A 21,709-nucleotide genomic window follows, 5' to 3' on the forward strand; every position below is an offset into this window, starting at 1 on the left:
TACAAAGTCTCTTTCGAAATTGTATATTAGATATTAGTGTATAATATGTCTCGTAATAATTTTGTCCGTAGACATTATGTCACGTAATCATTTTGTTCGTAACCATTTAATCGCGTTATCATTTTGTCGTAGAGTTTGCATCGCTAAACGTATTGTCTTGGAACCATATTTGTCGAATAGAGATTTGTTTGACTACTATGTATAAAAGATGACATATTTTAATTGAACTTTTCGCAAAGTCAGGCACTTTCTACTTCTCAAAGAAATGCTGAAAAAGAAATAAATAAACGTATGAAATAAGGATGTAGTGCTGTTAGGCTATTTGAATGTCGTTTTTAAATAAAAATGCCAAAAGATCTTTGATAAATGTGTGAAACTTGAACATTGTACGCCAAGATTCTACATAAAATGCCCTCAAAGAAGTATAGAATTCTATATGCTAGGCATAAGTAGGAGAGATTGGAAACGGAATGCGTGGGTGAGAAGTATGACAAGGGTAGTGGATTTTTTTTTATATTATGTCAATCGAACACGTACATTCGCCTTTACAGATCGCTCCAAAGCGACGGATGTACTAATTCAAATAGTATACAATAATACAAGCTTTTTTTTATAATGCGAATTCATACAAACATCAACCACAGCTGAAATTTTGAGATTTGCAAGAGAGATTGGAATGAAAATGCCAATTTAAAAGAACCATTTCAATGAAAATCAGAAAAATTGACAAACTCTGAAACTTTTTATTATATAGAAATTGGCGAATCTCAAGACGCTGAATAACTTGAGATTTGCAAGAGGGATCGGAACGGAGATGCCAATTTATAGGAGACGTTTCGAGGAATAGAACTCTGATAGGAACAATCGACCTGGAGTCTCAAACCATGGTCTGGCCAACAGCTACTAGTCGGAATCGAACCGTGGCCACTCCCCTCGAAAACATAATATGCTAACCACTACTCCACGCTGCTGGTAGAGAATAAAGAGATTGAAATGGCAAAGAGTGGGTCTTGAAACTAGAAAAATGCACAAAAGAAGTACTAGAATGGTAACCGAGAGAATGTAAAAGGGTGAAAAGAAGGACGAGAAGAAGATGAGTAGACGAAATTAGGAAAATTTGTGGGGTGGGATGGATGTTTTCATCCACCAGTGGATGGTGAGAGGCTGTAGACGATGGCTGTGGCATTAGGGCCACCCTGTATTAATTGTATATTGATCTATTTGGGAAGCACGTACAAGGCACTGCCGATTGGAAATCACCGGTATAGTATATTATATTTTTACTTTATCTATGTACGTAGTTTTTCATTGGAGCCATTCGAAGATCTGAGATAGTCATAACTTTTATAGCAAATGTATATATTAGGGTTAAATCATTAACAAAAAAAAATATATATACAATATTTCTCAATTTTATCATCGACGCTATTTACACATACTAAAAATATTCACAAACAACGTGTTACGAAACGACGAGCGTAAATTTACGTTGAACATATTATATAATGTGTATGTACATACATATATACTACGTACATATACGCACAATAATTTTTAGAGCATTGTTAACGTCCCACTCAAAACGAATATCTCACACGATACAACAACATATTACGCCTAACTACCGAATTAACGATCGTTGTAAATAAAAATCAAACGGAAACGATCGTTAGACGCTTTTGAGACAAAGCGCCAGTGTATTTTAACGTCAATTATTTTATGTAGGTATGTACATATGTATTTGAAAACGTCTGACATTCTTTGCATATTACGTAGTCGTCTGATTTTCATTACTTTTTGTTGTATCGTAAAAGCATGGAAGCAGGCGGTAGAACGTCTTCATTTTGTATAAATTACCCTGCAATAGAAGAATACAATTATGCACCGATTAAACATTGTTCTCGCAAACTAAATCATTTACATTTTATGGAAGTAGTCTTTCACAGCGATAACCTATTGTAAAAAAATGTATATGATGTAAGAGATTCAATCAAGCTAATTGGAATATTTTCCTTCGAAATAAGTGTTTCATTAAGCGAATTTATTAAAACAAATAGCAAAATCAGTCAAATCTTATAGGAAATATTTTTTTACATACACATACAAATGTAAATTTAATATAATATAATAAACATATTAATAAACATATAAACAAATGTAAATTTAATATAATATAATAAACATATAGTGAGGTTTCGAAAAAAGCATTCTATTCTTACAAATACACAGAAAAGTGCGGCATGGGATGTGCTCGTAAGTTTCAGCTGTGATGGGTGTATTATCAACTTATATGTCTTAAAAATATTCGTTATTTCACAGATTCGAAAAGAATGGGCACCTTTTAGCAAAAATCATCAAACGAATTCCCTACTAAAAATTAATTTAACAAATTTTTATTTAAATTAATTTTTATTATTTAGTTTCTCGAATTTCAAGAAAAAATTAGATTCGGAAAATCGTTAAAAATAAATAAATTTGGAAATTAAATCGACAATATTATATTATTAAAAATTATATGACTACAGTTTAAAAAAAATTGTGCAATTGACCAAAATTTTTGATAATAAAGCTTTTGATTAATTATTTAATAATATTTTGAGTTCTTGAAAGACTTACTACTTACTACTTAATACTAGTTTATTGCTTGAGAAAAGCTTACAAGCGATATAATCGTCTAAATTAGTTGGACAACTCATCGGAACAAATTTTTCAATAATTGAAACCGAACTTGAAGTACATATATTATTGTTAATAATAAAATTTAACTATAATTCCAATTAAGACATATTTATAGGTGTATGTATGTACTATATTCAAACTAAACTGGTAATTTAATTAATATTTAAAATTAGATTATTTAATTAAAATTAATTAATATTCCATATCTATATAGTTTTACTTTTTGCCCTCTGACGTCCAGCTCTACACGTTTGCGCCTTAAGCATGATTTTTTCAATGTACATACAAACATACATATGTATATTCCTAAAAGAAATTCCCACAAATCTTCATATATTGATTAAATAAAAAATAGACTATGCAATTTATACCAAGCTCCTGCAAGACACTCGTATATACATATATGTATTTGAATACAAAAGAAAAGATAATCAAATATATTATTCAGTGAAAATGACCCAAATTCTACTACATACAATGCAATAAAGTGAAAACACCCATAATCGAGCATTTTGTACGAGCTAATTTAAAAAAAAAAAAAATTATCGTGTTAAATGCGGTGAAATTGCACGGAATCTATTTTGTTAATCACTAATCCATTACGTGTATACGATTTTTTTCACACTTTCGCTACTCGTCTTACATATTACATACATTATCACTTTCTTTTCGTTAGAAACACGAGTTATTTTGTGAATTTCGTTACATACATACTCATACCATCTACAGCCAGTCGTCATTAACTGGTGAATGAAGAACTCTACAACACGCTTCCAATCATTTCTGTTTTGACCAACACTCATGGTGAGAACGGGTCTACCTCACGGGCCGGAATGTGAAATTACCGAAAACGCAAATATCGGAAGGTAAAGATCGAAAATCGAAAGATCTTAAGTCGAAAGATAAAAAAGGGTGCATGGTAAACGGTACAACACACTCAAAAGTGTGGTACGGCACGTCCATGTAAACCCCAGCTGAGATAGGCGTGTTTTCATGTTTATTTATTTATTTATTACGTGCATACATCATATGTGCTATGACAGGAATTAACCCAAGGCGACACATATGCTAAAAGTACTAAACAATATTTCAAATATAACAATACATAGAATACAATAGAAACATCTATGGACAATCAACAATTTTTTTTCATATACAGCAAATTTGCGAGAAATACATTATGTAGGTAGCATATTTTAATAAGATTCAACAAATTCGAGATGCCAATCAATTGAATTTTCGAGAAACTGGGGCGAATTATATACACTTATTGATATGCGTAACAATAACTAAGCTAGAAAAATCGGAAAATTCTAACAGGAGACAGTCGATCTGTATTTCTAACCACAGCAAATTCGAGATGCTGAAAATTCGAAAGTTACGAGAAAGTGGGTAAAGGTTACCAATTTGTTGGAACCGTTTCAATGAAAACCAGATAAAATGGCAAACTCCGATAGGATACGATCGACCCGGAGTCACAATATAGGATAGGATATTAATATTATATCTAACAGTAGTACATATGTAACGAAGCGTACAAAAATTATTTTAATTGAATATGAACACTCGCCTTTACGGATAGCTCCAAAGCGACGAGTGCACTTAAACAGATGCAATACAATCAATCAATATACATAAGCATTTTATACAATGATAATTTATACAATACAAACATCCACAATGGCATCTATGAAGAATTTTTTGCAGAATTTTATAATCAAATTTTCGATCCTCAAGACGCTGAATTGCTTGAGATTAGAAAGAGAGATAGAAAAGGAGAAGCCAATTTTACAGGAATCGTTTCAATGAAAATTAGATAAATTGGCAAACGATCGACTTGGAGTCACAAACCAAGTCCACGTTGCTGGTTATAATTCACAAATTGTTATCACTTCTTTCATCCGATATGTCCAGACTCTCGGAAAAGCCGAATAAACGTATTAAGGTCAGGCGGTCGGTGAAGTATGTAGTTCCATCCATTGAACATACAGTGAAGAATGCAAATGAGAAGATGCAGCAACAAGAAGACAATTAGACGATAAAAATATACGAAAACGTAGAGAGGACGCTTTCATCCTGAGAATGGTCATGCCCTTCCACAAAACATTTGCGACGCGCTGCAGCCCCTAGGTAGCCTGAAGAGAGCACGGTAGCAGTTGTTATACTTGTTATTTTATTTTATTGTTACAAATCAATATACACTCGTCATTACACATTTGCTCCAATGCGACGGGTGTACGTTAACGAAATACAAAATACATAAACAATCAGAAATCAGAAATACAGTAATACATATACAATCAGAATATATAGCATATAACAATTAATCAGAAATAATTTTTTTGTATACAATTTTTATACATACAATAAATACGAAATTATAGAGATGTCTATAGAGATATATCTATAGATTTCAGATTACTGTGTATAATTATTACAAATTATACACATGCAGATTTTTGTGACAACAGTATTAGATCTAATACCAATTTTCAGGAACCGTTTCAGCAATGATCAGTTAAAATTGGCAAACTCTAATAGAGCAACGATCGATTTGGAGTCACAAAACCCCCAAATCTAACCAGCAGAAGGCGAGGACTCGAACCTTTGACCTCAGTGGTGCTAAATATATACGCTACCACTAAGCCAAACTGCTGGCTTATTGCTTATTGTACCTTTATCTTCTTCATCGTCTCCCGCTTGTATCTGGTCCATAGCTCTCCAGTATAGAGGCTTGTACAAAAGGACATAAATAATTGTCTGTTAACCTCTACACTAGAGTGGTAAAACCGTCCTGCCAGCATATTTGCCCTGACACAAACAGTTCTTATTTGTCTTTCAATGTCACGGTCATCAGAGAGATCCCCCTTTTAAATATTGTTCAACGCAAAACATTATAGTTTTGCGAGATATTTCTCGAAATGCACTTACAATTATAGCGGCTCATAGAATGAAATACATAATATATGTACATAGGTACAACCACCGTTGCCGCACGTCATCTTCATCTTTCAGTGAAAAGTTCCCTATATTTTGACACGGCTTTGTTTCAAAACCCGACACATTTTTGTCACGTTGTCGTGTCGGGACGCATATTATCCGAGGAAAACTTACGAGAGCGTGAACGAGCTTTCCAGCGGGAAGATTGATGGCGAGTTTGGCCGTCAACGCGGCTGCGGCTAACCCCGGCGGCAATCATTCAAACGAGACCGTATCCGTTTTCCGTGAAGTATGTGAAAAATGAACGTCATCGATGGAGACGAAGGGCTTCCTCGAGTGATTCCTCGTCCACAGGTGGCGTCGAAGCGAGGGCGTATAAATCCCCGGCGCTAATTAGCCCCAGGAGTTCGGAGACCAGCACCAGAACCGTCTCGCCACACGTCACACTCGCCGGGGAAAACCTAGCCAGCTAATTAATCCTCTTCGAAGTGAGGGATGCGTAAGTTTGCGGCAACAAACCAAATATTGAATTCCAATTTTTTGACGTCGAAAGTCGTCTATTCGTGAGGTTGCGTCACAATAGTCGAAAAATATAGTGAGGTGAGAAAAATAAAAATATATACTATACGTATACTAGTGTTGTGCCCGTTGATTTAAGCGGATGGTTTCGGAAAGGAATTGATACACGAATTACAATAAAGTTATATGTAAGATCATTTATAGGCGCACGTAATAAAAAGTGCGCGCATAAGGCGAAATCACGCAGCGGTGATTGTGGCACGTGGTTTTTTTTAGACAGTTTTAAACATATAGAAAAAATGTGACGTTCATGGCACGCATGCATGGCACGCGTCCTTTCAAAACGACACTTTCGACCTATGTCGTTGAGATTGTATAGTAGTATTTATCCTTGACAGTGATCTATACCAAAACGACCCTTTGGACCATTTTCGGTAAAATTGTATGCTTGCTTTTGACAGTGATCGATAACGAATATGGGATATACCGTTATCGATCACTGTGAAGCAAGGATAAATACTACCATACAATTTCAACGACATAAGTCGAAAGTGTCGTTTTGAAAGGACACGTGCCATGCATACGTGCCATGAACGTCACATTTTTTCTATATGTTTAAAACTTTCTAAAAAAAACAACGTGCCACATTCACCGCTGTGTGATTTCGTTCTTACACGCTCACCAATCCAACCTGTTCTAAATGATGAATGAATGGGTGTGTGTGTGTGTGTATGTGTCACCTGTCGCTCGGCCTGACGTCAAATGACGCCCCCTTCCCCCCCCCCAGTTCTCCACTACCACTCTTCTCCGCGTCTCCTCGACCACTTGACTCTGATTGGCTATGTGTCCACGGTTTGGCACATACCCACATACATCGCGTCGGTTTTTATATATATTATTATTATATACACAAACAAAAAATACATTTATACTTCATCATACAAAACAATAGAATTATAATAATAGAAAAGTAAAATATAAAATAATAAACTAATAAAATTACTATTTTGGATAAAAACACCAATATTTTTTTTTACTACCGCCATCTATGTATAAAATTAATGACTACCAACTGTCAAATAGAATGTCGGCGGGAAAATTACAAATGCGTCTTACACGATATATTTGCACCATCGTAATGGCGGAGGCTCCATTTACTTATATTGATGACCAAAATGAGCAATATGGCAAAAGTATGAAAACGATCGGATAAGAGGCAAACTTTTTCCTGAATTGTAATCGTAAGTGAAACGCAAAGGAGGTATGTAAAAAGTAGGGCATGTCTTGCACATATAGCCAGCACCAATGTATGTACATATGTATGTATATGAATCAGCCGTAAATACAAAACATCCCTGCGAGGTCCAAATGAAAGAGGGAAAATCAAAATGCCACACATACATCACATTCAATTTTGAAAATAATAATGAGCGCAGGCCACCAGACAAAGAGGTTAAAATAATCTCCGACAACCTACGCTCACTGAGGTTGAAAATATCACATTCGTACACGACAGCAACGATTTCATTAAGAAGTCAGATAGTTTTGAAAAAGGAGCCATCCAATAAAGTAATGTGCGAGCAGGAGGTACAACCATGAAACTATAATGTCTAGCATAACATAAAGTCCCAACTATGTATGATACATATTATATGCAGCACACAGTTAGTCAAATAAAAAAAACGTAGAAACCAATGGGCGCAATTTTTTTGGATTTGGAATGAGCTCATAACTAATAATAAATATTTGAAGTGTATAATATAATATCATGATACTATAGCTATGGTTTACGATATTTGTATTTCGATTAGAATATTTTCAAAATAAGATAAGCTCCACGCTATATACGTATGTACTATCAATCAAAGATTAAAGCAAAATGATATTGTCGGATAATATTATATGAGTATATTTTTATTTTTTGTAGAATTGTATTTTATGTTGTATTTAATTGAATTTATCATCGATCAAAAAGCAAACGTTTGATGGGAAAGTTCAGCGAATTTCAAATGCAGTGTCCTACTAACAAAAAAGAAGCCGTAAATGAAAAGCGAAAGTGCACTGTGCAAATTGCGATATATGTAAGCTACTGATATAAATAAAGAATGCGCAATTATATGCACTTATCTGCGTACGAAAATAGAAACGACAAAGCATTGTTTGACCACCTGGTAAAATATACGAATTCTATATTAATCTGCGCACGTGCACATATTCTAAGGGGACTTGTGCATGTGGATTGGTTGCACTTTTGTCCGACAAAGAGAGGCGACTATAAAATGCGCATTTGTGCAAGGATAATGAATCGATTTCCTTTCAACGGTACCTATCCAGTTTCACACGTGTTCGCTTGCATTAAAAAAGTGATGTTTTATTATGGTGATGATCGTTGATCTTTATAGAAACATTCGAGGCGTAATCTACCACCATCTTTGTTCCATATGGTGGCCTAAAAAATGGAGAGTCGTCTGTAGAAAAGTATCGTGATTATTTTTCAACGATGATTTGACAGTTGGAGATGATTTTTTTTCGTGAATTGTTTATGAAATGGAAATATACATGTATGTGTCTACATACCATGGTTTTTAAAGATGAACGGAATTGAAAGTCGACTTTTTGCGTTTAGTAGTACGTTGAAAATAAATGAATAATTAATTTTGTAAGGAAAAATAATAAAAGAATCAAATTCAAATGCGTGAATAAATGTATGGATAAACAAATATATAAATTTTAAATAGTAATATAAGCGATAATAATATTACATCTATCTCTTTTAAAGTGTATATTTTCTGTTGATTATTATAAAATTTAATTTAACTTAAATAAAATTGTATCTATGATATTTCTAATGTATTTTCTTTCAATTTTTTTTATAAAGGTTTGTTTGACTTTGTATACATAGATTCATCTGCCGTAGATATACATATAATTAAAGAGCGGACCAACTTTGCGCAGTTCGCCGTGATTTGTTCATTTTTATGATGAACCTTTTTTTATGCTCTCTAGCTTTATAGTTTGCCCTGTTTCCTGGAAAATAGACCCAAAATGCCCCGTTTTCTGGAAAAAAGTACGCTTCCGGTCCTACCTCTACATATAATATATGTAGATAGTCTGACAAAGATTTTTTCAATTACAATTTTGAGATCGTTTAGAAATGGAAAACGTTTATACATTGATTTGCCATAATAATAATTTGATTGCCCGTAATAAAGCTATAATGTTTATTTCAATGTTTAATTAAACGAATAACCTTATAGTGCGACAAATCGTCACAATAAATTGCCCAGCTAATTGCTCGATAGATCCTCAACCTCTTTCTCGCGTTCACTTTCACGGAACTTTTTTAGTGAATTTGTAAATCGAGTATTCGGCGATAAATTGAACCAAATTGTAATATTTATTCAAGTGACCAAATATTTCAATTGACACCTGTAAGAATTAGAATGAATCACGCCATTTAAGCTACTGGCATTTTGCTCATGACATATATAGCGGTCATCGATGGTGAAAGGATTAATATTTACAATTATATAATAATGAATAATTCGCTAAATCGTTCATACAACTAATTGCTCAACAGATGCTTAGCCTGCGCTTACTTTCATGGTACTTTTTTTTAGCGAATTTAATTAAATCAAGCTTTCGACATCAAACATATGTATAATATAATATTTATTTAAGTGACAAAATTTATTTAAGTAAAATTTCAATTGACATCTGACAAGTATTTTGTTTAAACAGTGAATCATGCCATTTGCACTAATGGCCTTTTTCGCATGACGGCTATAGCGGTCATTCTTGGAGATAAGGTCAATTGTCAATTTCTGTTTATTTAAAAGTATACACAGTATAGTTTGATGTGTATGATTTATCAATAACTAAAATTATATCTATCTCAGCTGCCAAGATTTGGATGACACTTCCTTTTTTGGATTTTATTTCGCCTAGTTCCATATAAAAATTTATATATACAATTATGACAACCATTATGACACTCTTCTTTCTACTCTTTTATGTCTAGAAAGCAACGTAAAGTAACGATAAAACATCAATATCGATTCTTATAAAGTTATATGTATGTACATACATATATAAAATTCCCTTACTCTTCTTTGATATTGCCAATTTTAATCATTCAACACTTACCTTGAAGCCTTGTATATAATTTTAAGCACTCATTTTAGCCATATAATTTGTGAATACACAATGAAGTTTCCACTGTTAATTAAAAAAATAAGTGGAAGACCCATATGCCCCATTTTGAAAAAAAATTAAATGAAATTATAGGGTATTAGCGCCAATTTTGACCGATAAAACCAGCTAATTGAGTAATTGAGGTAAATTATTCAAATGTATGCAATATAATAAGGTTAGTATTATTGCAATAATATACAGCAAAACTGATCCAATAAGCATAATGAGTCTCACATCGTTCGTGACGTACCTCGACGCCTGCTATTTTCTCGATGCGATAAAGGGAGGGGCTCGGAATAAAAACGTCTGTTCTTTGCTTGCTATCATAAAACTAGAGGTCGTAAAAATGGAATAGAAGCACTCACCCATCCAAAGACACGTACAGAGGCAGAGTGGCCATCCCTGAGCTCCTTCTGGATCTATGTATCCCCTAGTCAGCAATACTCCAGCCAATCCACAGAACACCACTGGATAACAAACAAGTCCAATGGGAAAACTAGCGACGAAATGTTAACCGCAAATGTCACGAGGATTGCTATGAACATTTTCCAATATTTTTCCTCGAAAGCAATCTCCGAAGACAGACATAATCGTCATCATCGCTGAAATATTCATAAAAAAATAAACGAACGTTTCAACGGCTTATCTATCGTCGTGTTTGTATAGCGGTTAGCGCACGAAAGTTTAGCTGAAAATTTACGACTTTGGTTGATTGACGTCCACTGGATTATTATTAAGGTAAGGCAGATAAGGACGACCCTATTCGGCGAAAAAATTGTTTATTTAACTGTGGGAACGTACTCAAAGATAAGTCGATAGGAGTACATAGATAACGATGCGATGACTAATTTTTCAAGTGTTGTGTCGTGTGTTGTTTCAAAGGGAAATCTGACATTCAAATCCGATTGATCGAGGTGAACGATTCCCATTCACCCCCGTTGAAATGTGGGAAAGGGTCAAGGGACCGATTTGAATGCGTCTGAGCTGAATGAATTATGCATTCGAGAAATTTTACGGTTCGATTGATAGTCGTAAAATCGGAAATGGCCCACCTCATATTGAACGATCGGACAATCGAAGCTAAGCTGATTCTTGTTAATTAAAATTTTTGATGATTGAAAAGCGAACGGTGATTAATCAGTGTGTAGAATATTGAATAAAAAGGTTTGATATAAATAGAGGATATGCAAAGCAAAATATACGAGATAGAAGTATAACAAAAGTACATATTTGAGTAAATGAAGTGCTAAAATGTCATGATTAGAAGATTTTGTGACAAAAATATGAAAATAGTTCTTGAATAGGACCCAATATTTATATCGCCTCATGAAGTATGAAACGCTATGTGCTTGACATAACAAGGAGAGATGAATAAAACGGAGCTCGTGGATTAGAAGTATAACAATGTAAAAATATTGAAACAGCAATGGGTGGGTTACGTAGCTAGATAAACGGACGATAGATGGATGAAAGAAGTGCTCAAATGGTACCCGAGAGAATGTAAAACGGTGCAAGGAAACCCGCAGGGGAGAAATAGAAAAATGTGTGGGATGATACGGATGAGAGTTGCCCAAAACAGAGACGAATGAAAGTATGTTGGAGATAATTTTTACCCCTGATTGACATCTTATATAAATTTATAAGTTAATACATTTGAAATCATATTCAAATAGTGGTGACTAAAAGTAGGTAGGAGGGTCTTGCCGATTTGGAATCAGAAAAGTTGGCAAAATCTGATGGAGTCATAAATATTCAAGTTTGACCAGCAGCACTGATGAAATGCTTCGAATAAATTCTCTTCAATCGAGGCCAAATCAAGGCTTGAACCCGGGAACCTCTCGGTGGTTAGCATTGACGCAACCATCGAGACATATTACTCGTTAACAACATTATTCTAATAAATTTTATAACATGGAAGATGAAAGCATGTGTTTCCTGACTATGTGCTGCTGGCTAGACCTTGGATATGTGACTATGTACAAGGTCGATCGTTTCGTATAATTGCCAATGTATCTGATTTCAATGTATCTGATGACAATGAATAAGTTTGCCAATGTATCTGATTTCATTGAAACGGTTCCAAGAAATTGGCAACTACATATGTCCTATTTCTCGCAAAATTCGAGTTTACAGCATGTCCATAGATCTCTCTATGACTGTTAATCGACGTTTATAATTGGACTTGTACAATATTTGACCATATATGTCTTGGCTTAAAATTGGTGTATACCATAAAAAACCTTTCAGTCATATAGTAAAGATTTATATGAGTCGGTTTTTTTAGTCCTAGACTGCCTGCTAGAGATTGCATTACCGGTAATTACTAGAAATTATTTTATCAAGAATGAATAGGAGATATGCAAGGCAGTAAACTCATCATATTTCTCTTTTGTTATTGGTTTTTAAGTTTTGTAACATTAAAATTTTTCTACAGTTACAAATGTCTTTATTTTATGAGAGCAACCTTTTGACAAATGGGTCATCTGCTTATCTGTCTCTCCCTGGGTTCACAGCGGGGCTTTTTTGCGAAAATACGACAGGGATGTCAATGTGTTGGAACTGTTCCAATGAAATCAGATAAATTGGCAAACTCTGATAAAAACCGATCAACCTGGAGTCCCAAATCCAAGGTCTGGCAAGCAGCACCCGGTAGGATTTGAACCCGTGACCACATTGTTCGAAAGCATTATATGTATGCTAAACACTAGTCAATGCTGCTGGGTGACTGCTGTGATAAGCCACAGAGTAACTTATTAAAACTATGAAAGAAACGTGTTTCAAATAGTCTTAATTGAATTCGATATTGACAAGGTTGTTTCAATGATGCAATTGTTCTACAGCTACAAATGTCCTTCGTATATGAGAGCAACCTTTTGAAAAATGGGTCATCTGCTCATCTGTCTCACCCTGGGTTCACAGCGGGGCTCGGAACTAACATACGAGTATGAGGTCAAGAATCCATGAGATCGGACATCGTCATATTGTGTCTTTAGTATCCAACTGCCCAGAGTATCCCTCTACACAAAATATCATTGTACATTTGTGTGATTTATGCCTCCACGCCACGTAAATCAACGAGTCGGCCTTTGTTTCCCGTGGAATTTCACTCGATGGTCATCAAAGTCAAATAATTCAATGCTTACGTTACGATTTATCGTCCTGTCACAAGGACTTACAATTTTACCGCTTTAATGAGTTTAAAAATACAACGAGGGGTATCGCATTGTGTGGGAAACTTTCTCGCTCGAAACTGAAAACTTTTCATACATATTATATAATATATATATATAGTTTATATATCTACAATATTATTCACTTTGGTCAAATTGTGGACTTATCAGTGTATCAACATTAGTTCTAAGAACGCGATATTGATACGTACTTTTACATAATCTCAAGTATAACCTCTTATCGCTATAAATTGAAACGATTGATTATTTACAGTGTTGTCGAATAACAATTTAAGTAACGTATTCGTATGACGCATTTCAAATGCAAATTGCTTATTGATAAATTACATACATATAAGGGCGTTCACTTGTTATCACTTTTTTCACGTAATTATCGCAAAACTCATGTGTTTATGTAGTGTGAAAAAAATTTATAATATATCGCGAAATGCGCGTCCGTTTGATCGATTCGTTGTACGAGACTGAAATCTAAACGCAATAATATGTACATATTCTCCCTAACCACTTGTTCGTCAACCCTAAATTTATTTTCAACCCCCCGCAGACTGCGAACCAATGGGGATGTTCGAATGGGAGTCGGTATTGCGAAGTCCTAATTGCAATTACTGTGTGCACTCGTATAAACGAGAGTTTGTTATGCGTGTGTGTGGTTTTTATTAGTTTTATTTTTTGCATGAGGAAAATAAAACATTGTGAGATACAAATCGACGCAATTCTCAAGGAAATTAATGAAAACAATAGATTTTAAAGCGTATTGTTCGGATTCGCTGTTTATTTGACGGATTATCGCGGTTTAACGGTTAAGGTCGTCGCTTCCCTTTTTTTATTTTTATATAATACATTTGAATCAAATTCCGACATAAAAATCAACTTTTTTAGTGTAATATATGTAGTTTCATTTACATATTATGTATGTTTTTTTTCTTACTATTGAGAATGTTCACTAAGAATCCATTCTCATGATTAGACTTGCGCCCTCGAATCATTATGTAAATTTCTAGGCCAATGGATTTCTTCGAATTCGATGTCTTTTCAACCTTTGTAATTCAAGTCTAATATTTCAGTACATTTGAAGAAGACAGCTTTATATTGATATATTTTGCCAGTAAATGACTATATCTGAATTCATGCATACAATTAGACTACATACATCATATTTTACGTTAAAATTATATTTTATGTTTATATTTATATATTATACGACCTTTTTTTTGTTTTTAAAATAAATATAGATGCCCAAGAAAGCTTTCAACGACTGTCGTGTCGTATTCAAAATAATGTCGGAAACATGAAAAAAATTGCGATCTTCTGAAAAGATCGCTTCCGCCATATATGTACATAAATAGCCACTAGGAGTTTTTGACAAAACGTCTACTTTGAATTCTCATAAATCAGTCAAAGCTTATTAAAATCGATCTAATTTAATTGCAAGAGGTGACTATTGCGTGTTTTTTTTTAATAATGAAAACTAAAATAATAAAAAAAACCGATTGGATGGAGGACTTTGTTTAAAATCGATGAAATTTTTTATTTAGCATTTCCTTGATATGACGCAAGTTTTCAATTAGATCCATCTTTAGAAATCCAAAATTCATATTTTTCTCTCCGGCCTAATACATACATATATGTATGTAACAGTTGAAGTGTATCTTCCAGTTGTAATATATGAACTGATCAAAATATATTACAACTGAAAATACAGTTCAACTATAAATTTATACCAGGTAAAATGAAGTGGTTAGATATTCGTGAAAACGTCACTAGTAAATTGAGTTTTGAAAGTCACATTTTTGTTTTGAATACATTCTTAAAGTTATCGTAAAACGGTACTCATTAAATTTATGCGTAATATCTAGCAAATATTAATGCATTATTGAATTCTAAAGCATTCGTTAAAATACGAGAGCTGTGTAAACTCAACCATATTAAAACTGACGCACATCGTTGAATGTGTATTTGCACTTGTAGAGATATATGAATATACTTTACTAGTTGAATTGTATTCGAATATAAATGAACTAAAACGCCAGTTAAAATATATTACAACTGAAAACACACTTCCACTGAGTATATTCGATATGTAGGTATGTATTTATGTATATGTACATAGAACTTTCTATAATACTAAAAGTCTGGTTGAATATTTAACTTTGATAAAATAGCGATGGATAAACAATTTGCCATTAAAATCATTTGTATTTTATTATTATATAAGTAATTTAAGGAATAAATATGTAATGGTAAGTCGCACTATCTCAGATTATTTTTCATATCAATATGTACAATGTTCTAGATTAAAATATATTGAATGATAATGAATATTATGGTAACAGTGATCTCTACAATGGGTAAATCGCTTTGCTTGTATGTATATATAAAAGGCCTAATTAAAAGGTGTTCAAGAGGATATGGATGATAGCATACAAGTGGAAGAGGATATTTGGCGGTTGAACTTAAGAAAATTAAAATCTTCTTGAAGAAAAGTATACACGACAAAGATAGCTTACATAGTGAAGAAAGTGAAACATTAAAAATATTGAAATTTAAATGGACCAAAAGTGAAGAAGAACAAATGATTGAGGAGATGTTTTGTTTATGTAGTACGTATGTTGGACGAAATAAGACAAAACATGGCTAATCTAATGAATGGTTATAACCCAAAAAAAGTAATAATGAAAGCCTATCCAGAGATAATGATTATATGTATGTCCTCTGCTTCAATGATTATACCATTAAAAATTAATAGTTCTAAATCAACTTTTGGACTAATCTTTATATGTGCATATACATAGAACTAGTACTCGCGGTCAATTCAAATGTAATAATTAGCAGTTGTAAATCATTGCCTTTATTTTATAAATCACTGACACAGATTCTCAATTTAAAACAAAAATGTGGTCGCACCAACCGCTCCATAACAGGATGTCGAAAAACCACAAATTTCCTATCGAATCCTGCATGTACGTTTTTTATACACATCCCATACACGCGTGAATAAATTTAAAACTATTTATTTATACAACAATAAATCAATAACAAAACCTCAAATGTCATTCATACATTAACCGGATTGAATTATGTATACACATTCACTATAATTACTCGACTGTATAAATAGTAAAGCACACTTCAAAGAGTATCAATTAGGTGTTTAAAGTATTACATCTCGCCGGGAGGAATGGGGGTGACTTGTAGGCGATAATGGCGCGTTTAAACCACATGGCCATCATCAATTCAAGTCTTGGCCCAACAGTGATATCTTGTCGTGTTAACACGTCAACCGCTCTTGAGCGTTACAAATCGTTGGGGCTACCGTGTGTCGTCAATGTGTTTTTTTTTCATCTCCTCCTAACCCTCCCTAAACATCCTACTTATCCCTCACCTCATCCCTGTCATCGAATATATCTGTTATGTGTCGCCAGGATAAACAAAATAAAGTTTGGGGACGCACAGACTAATATTTGTTTATGTTCGAATATTTCACCACGATGTGAATGATTAGGGCGAAAACACACAGCGATACACGTGGCACGTGGTTTTTTTAAAATACTTTTAAACATGCGAAAAAAATGGGCCGTGCCTTGCACATATTCATGGAATGCCTAGCACGCCCGCCCCAAAATCACCTCCTGGAGTGTTTTCGGTAAAATTGTATCGTTGCTTGACAGTAATCGATAACGGTGTATCCCATATTTGAAGACATGTAGGAGACCCACCCACAGCGGGGAGCCATGCACACGACGTGCCGTTCTTCCCTGTGTGATTTCGCCCTTACAGTTCTATGCATTTTCTAAGCCAAAATTTAATTTTTGCAAGCACTATGAAGGCTCGTCTCACTGATCAATGTTTATAAAACCCATAAAGCCATGAGACAAAACTAATGTTCAATAGTTATTGCATGCCTGATAGCATTTCATTAGATGATAAAATAGTAGAAGTAGTAAATAGTTATTTATATTTACATATGTCAAATAATAGACATGTTCGGTAGTAAAGAAGAGGAAATAAATAGACGTATGAAATTAAGATGGAGTGCATTTGGACGAATGAATGTTGTTTTTAAATCAAAAATGCTACTCTGCCTGAGGAAAAAGATCCTCAATCAATGGGCTTTGCCAGTGATGACGTATGTATGTGAAACTTGCATCCATCGCACTAAGAAACGTCCATCGCACTAAAAAATGTATGGAAAGTTGTATGCTTGGTATAACCAGGAAAGACAGGAAACGGACTACGTGGGTGAGAAGTAAGACACGGATAGTAGACATAGTGGATAGAGTAAATAGATTGGAACGGCAATGAGTGGGCCACGTGGCTTGAAGAATAGACGAAAGGTGGTCAAAAGAAGTGCTAGAATGGTACCCGAGAGAATGCAAAAGGGTAAAAGAAAGACCGCAGGGAAGATGGGTAGACGGAATTAAGAAAATGTGTGGAGTAAGATGGATGAGAGTTGTGCAAAACAGAGACGAGAAGAAGCGTGTTGAAGAGGTCTTCATTCAGCAGTGGATGGTGAATTACTGTAGATGATGATGATGATATATGTATGTAATTGAGTGTTTCTTGATATGTACAAGTACACTCATCGTTTTGGAGCGATCTGTAAGACGAGTGCAATTATATGATCGATTGAATAAATAATAAGTAATTGACTAATCCTCCCAACGCAGATCTTTAGTTATAAGTGGAACAATTTCGAATTCATTTCATGTTACGGAAGATTAGGATGTGTGATGATTGTTACTAGAGAGGTCCCGAGTTCGAGCCCTGGTTTCACTTCGATTGAAAAGAATCATACGCTGTATGATACGTCGAAATGTCAACGGGCACAACACTTGCAATGGTTAATCATAATCAAGCAGATATAAAAAAAAAGATCTAGCACTAGCACTGAATACCGAGATAAAACACTAACACGACTCCTCATCATCACAACGCGAAAGACTGGTTCGCTTTGTATTATATGTATGTAAACACCATACAATACCATAATTGGGTCTAATCACAGTTTACACACTCGAATAATATCCGCAACAATAATAATAGAACACGGTGATTAGAGTGGCGGGCACAAGTGTCGCGGAGATGAGCGCGTACCAAACTGCACGGGAGACATGTTTTATTATGGGTCTTTGCATGGGGTTTTACTCATTGTATACATACATCGTGTTCGTCATCGAGGGCCTACTCCAAATCGGCGTAACATCCTTCCCTATTATGTGTCTGTTTACTTGCCTGCTCCCTAGTATGGGTAAATTGGTACGTGTCGTAATTCCAGGTCTGTCGAACGTGACGGTCGCGGTCCGCTTGCTCTTTTCTTCCCCAATTTCGTTCAGTCTTGCTGTTTCGTCGCATTTTTAATTGGTTGTGTGTGCGGCTTTGGGTTTTTGTACACCTGATTTTGCAAACCGCACCAGTTGGCCATTGTTTATATTTAACAATGCGTGTCGCTCTTCTGCATTACGCGCGTTTGATTCGATAAGGAGAACATATGTATATTGGTAATGAAAAAACAATCATGATTCATGACTTTAAATTTCGTGCATATAATGGTGCGTACGCACCAAGCCAACGAACGGCCCACAGGCCAACTTTAAAAACCAGTAGCGTACAAAATATCGAAATAAAAATTAAATTTAAAAATTGAAATTAAATATCAAAATTAAAACTATTATTATTATATTAAAATTAAATTCAAGTATCAAAATAAAATTATAATCATTATATTAAAATTAAAATTAAATATTGAAAGTTAAAACAGAACATGCACAATTTAAATAAATTTTCGAGGTTGACCTAAAATTAGATCATCAACAATCACATACAGGTAATCCTCGACTTTTGTTTGTCGAAGATGTTTTGACTTACGAAGATACGCACTAAGATCGAAAAAAAAATCAAAGAATTATTATTTTTACTTCCCCGTAATGCGCAGTTACTGAGAATATATCATGTATTAGTATGGGTGATCCAACGATTTTTGCTAACCCGGGGTGTTGTCGGTCACATCAAACGGATTTTTTTATTCTTCAATTGTTTCTCTCGTCGAAATAAATCAAGTAATTAAATCATTTCAGAGGTAAAATTTATCGGATAATGTGTGATTATTAATTTTATTTCGACGAAAGAATAAAAACCCTTTGACAAATCACCGACATCCGACACCGCGTTTTTTTATGAATTGTTTTTTTTTTATCGATCATCCAAGTGGAAATACAGTAACATCTCGTGACGACTTTAACAATATTTTTTTTCGCTCGTACGCAGAGAAATTATAATATTTCTCTGGTTTTAAATGCGCTATCGTCGTAATTCAAAACATTGTTGTAATTCAAAACATCAACGATGATCTAATTTTAGCTCAATCTCGCTCTTTAGCTTGATTTTGATAATTAATTTCAACTTTAAAATTTAATTTTTATTTCGATATTTTGTACGCTACTGCTGGTTAAAAAGTTGGCCCAAAATCGTCGTTGGTTTAGTCCATAAGCACCATAATATAAAGTGCAAATATAAAATGCAAATTTGAACTGATCTAGTATGACTGAGGTAATATGTACATGCTGTCGCATTCACCCCCCCCCCCCACGCTCGATCCACGATGACCAATTTCATTTCGTTTCAGTTTCGCATTGCATTTTGGTTAAGAAATTTGAAGTTTGGTTAAGAAATTTTGTCCACGGAAGAAGACTTTTGGCTTTAAATTAAATCTAAATATGAAGTTATTTTTCCATTAATTTCCTGCATGTACGTATTACATACACAAATATGTACGTGCTTCAAAAAAATTCGAATTAAAGGAGTCCTTTGTCGGCGGTTCAAACCCGAAGATAAATAGAGTTTCAGCTATGTAGAAATTTAAACTGGCTCGTGTTAGTTTACACGAAGACATCGTTAAAATGCTTCAGAGCTGCTGGGAATATAAACAATAAAATTAGACCGTTTGATATATGGGTATAAACGTCGACATTTCAGATGGCACGTGTGTCCCAATCTAAGTCAAAATAAAGCATGTTTCCAAAATTTTTGAGTGCTCCTAATCTGATGAAGGCACCGAAAAAAGTTAATCCCTCCACACTACAAACACGCTTTCGGGACTTACGCATAGTTTGGGGGCTAAAATTGATGGGTTAATTTGGTCTTTGGCGTTTCAGTTGTCGTTCTAAATTTATCTAATCTCCAAAACTGTCAATTTTATTTTTATTGCACTGCATTCTTTCATTGTTGACGAAAATAGTCTTTAACTAGACACATTTACAGTACTTTTCCTCACCCCTTATCCACAATTGGGTCGCAGTCTTACATTTTATCAGATTTATGGAGGCGAAAGGAATTAAATGACGATAACACGCTGATCAATATGACGGGCGGGAAGGAAGTAAAGTAACAGCCACCAACATGGTGGAATTGGTCCCAACTCACAGAATGGCGACCCAAACTCCCCTACAGATTCTTCAAGAACTCTCTTCTGCTGAATTTGGAACGTGCTCACATTAATTGAGTTCATCAACATATTTCTCTCAACATCTTCAGGCATTATGAGACGTACCCCAGAAGCTTTATTGAAATCCGTTACATATCCACAATTGGGTCGCAGTCTTAACATTTTATCAGATTTATGGAGACGAAAGGAATTAAATGAAGATAACACGCTGATCAATATGACGGGTGGGAAGGAAGTAAAGTAACAGCCACATACATGGTCGAATTGGTCCCAACTCACAGAATGGCGACCCAAACTCCAATACAGATTCTTCAAGAACTCTCTACAGATTCTTCAAGTGCTTCCATTAATTGAGTTCATCAACATATTTCTCTCAACATCTTCAGATATTCTGAGACGTACCCCAGAAGCTTTATTGGAATCCGTTAAATATCTGAATGCAAAATTGATGTACATAGCTCACGTTTGTTCTCTGAGCTCCTCTTTATTGATAATATTTAAATCAACTGTACAATTCGTTAATAGACCGTAACGAGTTAACAAAAATATTCAATTACAAGATTGACGTTGATCGATGGTCACTTTTAAGGTGGGGCACACTGTGAAAGGTTAGACTTTGAATCCTTGAACTCGAAACAAGTTCGAGCCTGCTCATACCAATCAAAAATTCAACAATGGGGTCCGTCCATTAAAACTTGTGGACTATCATCATCATCATAATGCCGTACCGTTTTCGTCGTCACAG

The 21,709-nt window shown here is 34.5% G+C and overlaps 1 protein-coding gene across 4 annotated transcripts in view; it reads right to left on the reverse strand.

Annotated features, from left to right (window-relative positions):
• The window catches only part of Traf4 (TNF receptor associated factor 4), a 121,028-nt gene extending 102,403 nt beyond the window's left edge, over positions 1-18,625 (reverse strand). Inside the window, exons 1-2 of one of the 4 annotated variants that reach the window (XM_077444414.1) lie at positions 18,508-18,625; positions 10,698-10,934 (exon numbers count right to left, since the gene is read on the reverse strand). In XM_077444414.1, coding sequence (XP_077300540.1) covers positions 10,698-10,732 — 35 coding nt within the window. In that variant the 5' untranslated portion in view covers positions 10,733-10,934; positions 18,508-18,625. Of the gene's footprint in view, positions 1-10,697; positions 12,153-13,854; positions 13,987-18,418 lie in introns of those variants that run through there. The other 3 variants (XM_077444415.1, XM_077444416.1, XM_077444413.1) reach the window with 3 other exon arrangements.
• Between the last annotated feature and the right edge of the window lie 3,084 nt (positions 18,626-21,709).

This window comes from Arctopsyche grandis, chromosome 13 (assembly GCF_051622035.1).
Source record: "Arctopsyche grandis isolate Sample6627 chromosome 13, ASM5162203v2, whole genome shotgun sequence".
NCBI lineage: Eukaryota > Metazoa > Arthropoda > Insecta > Trichoptera > Hydropsychidae > Arctopsyche > Arctopsyche grandis.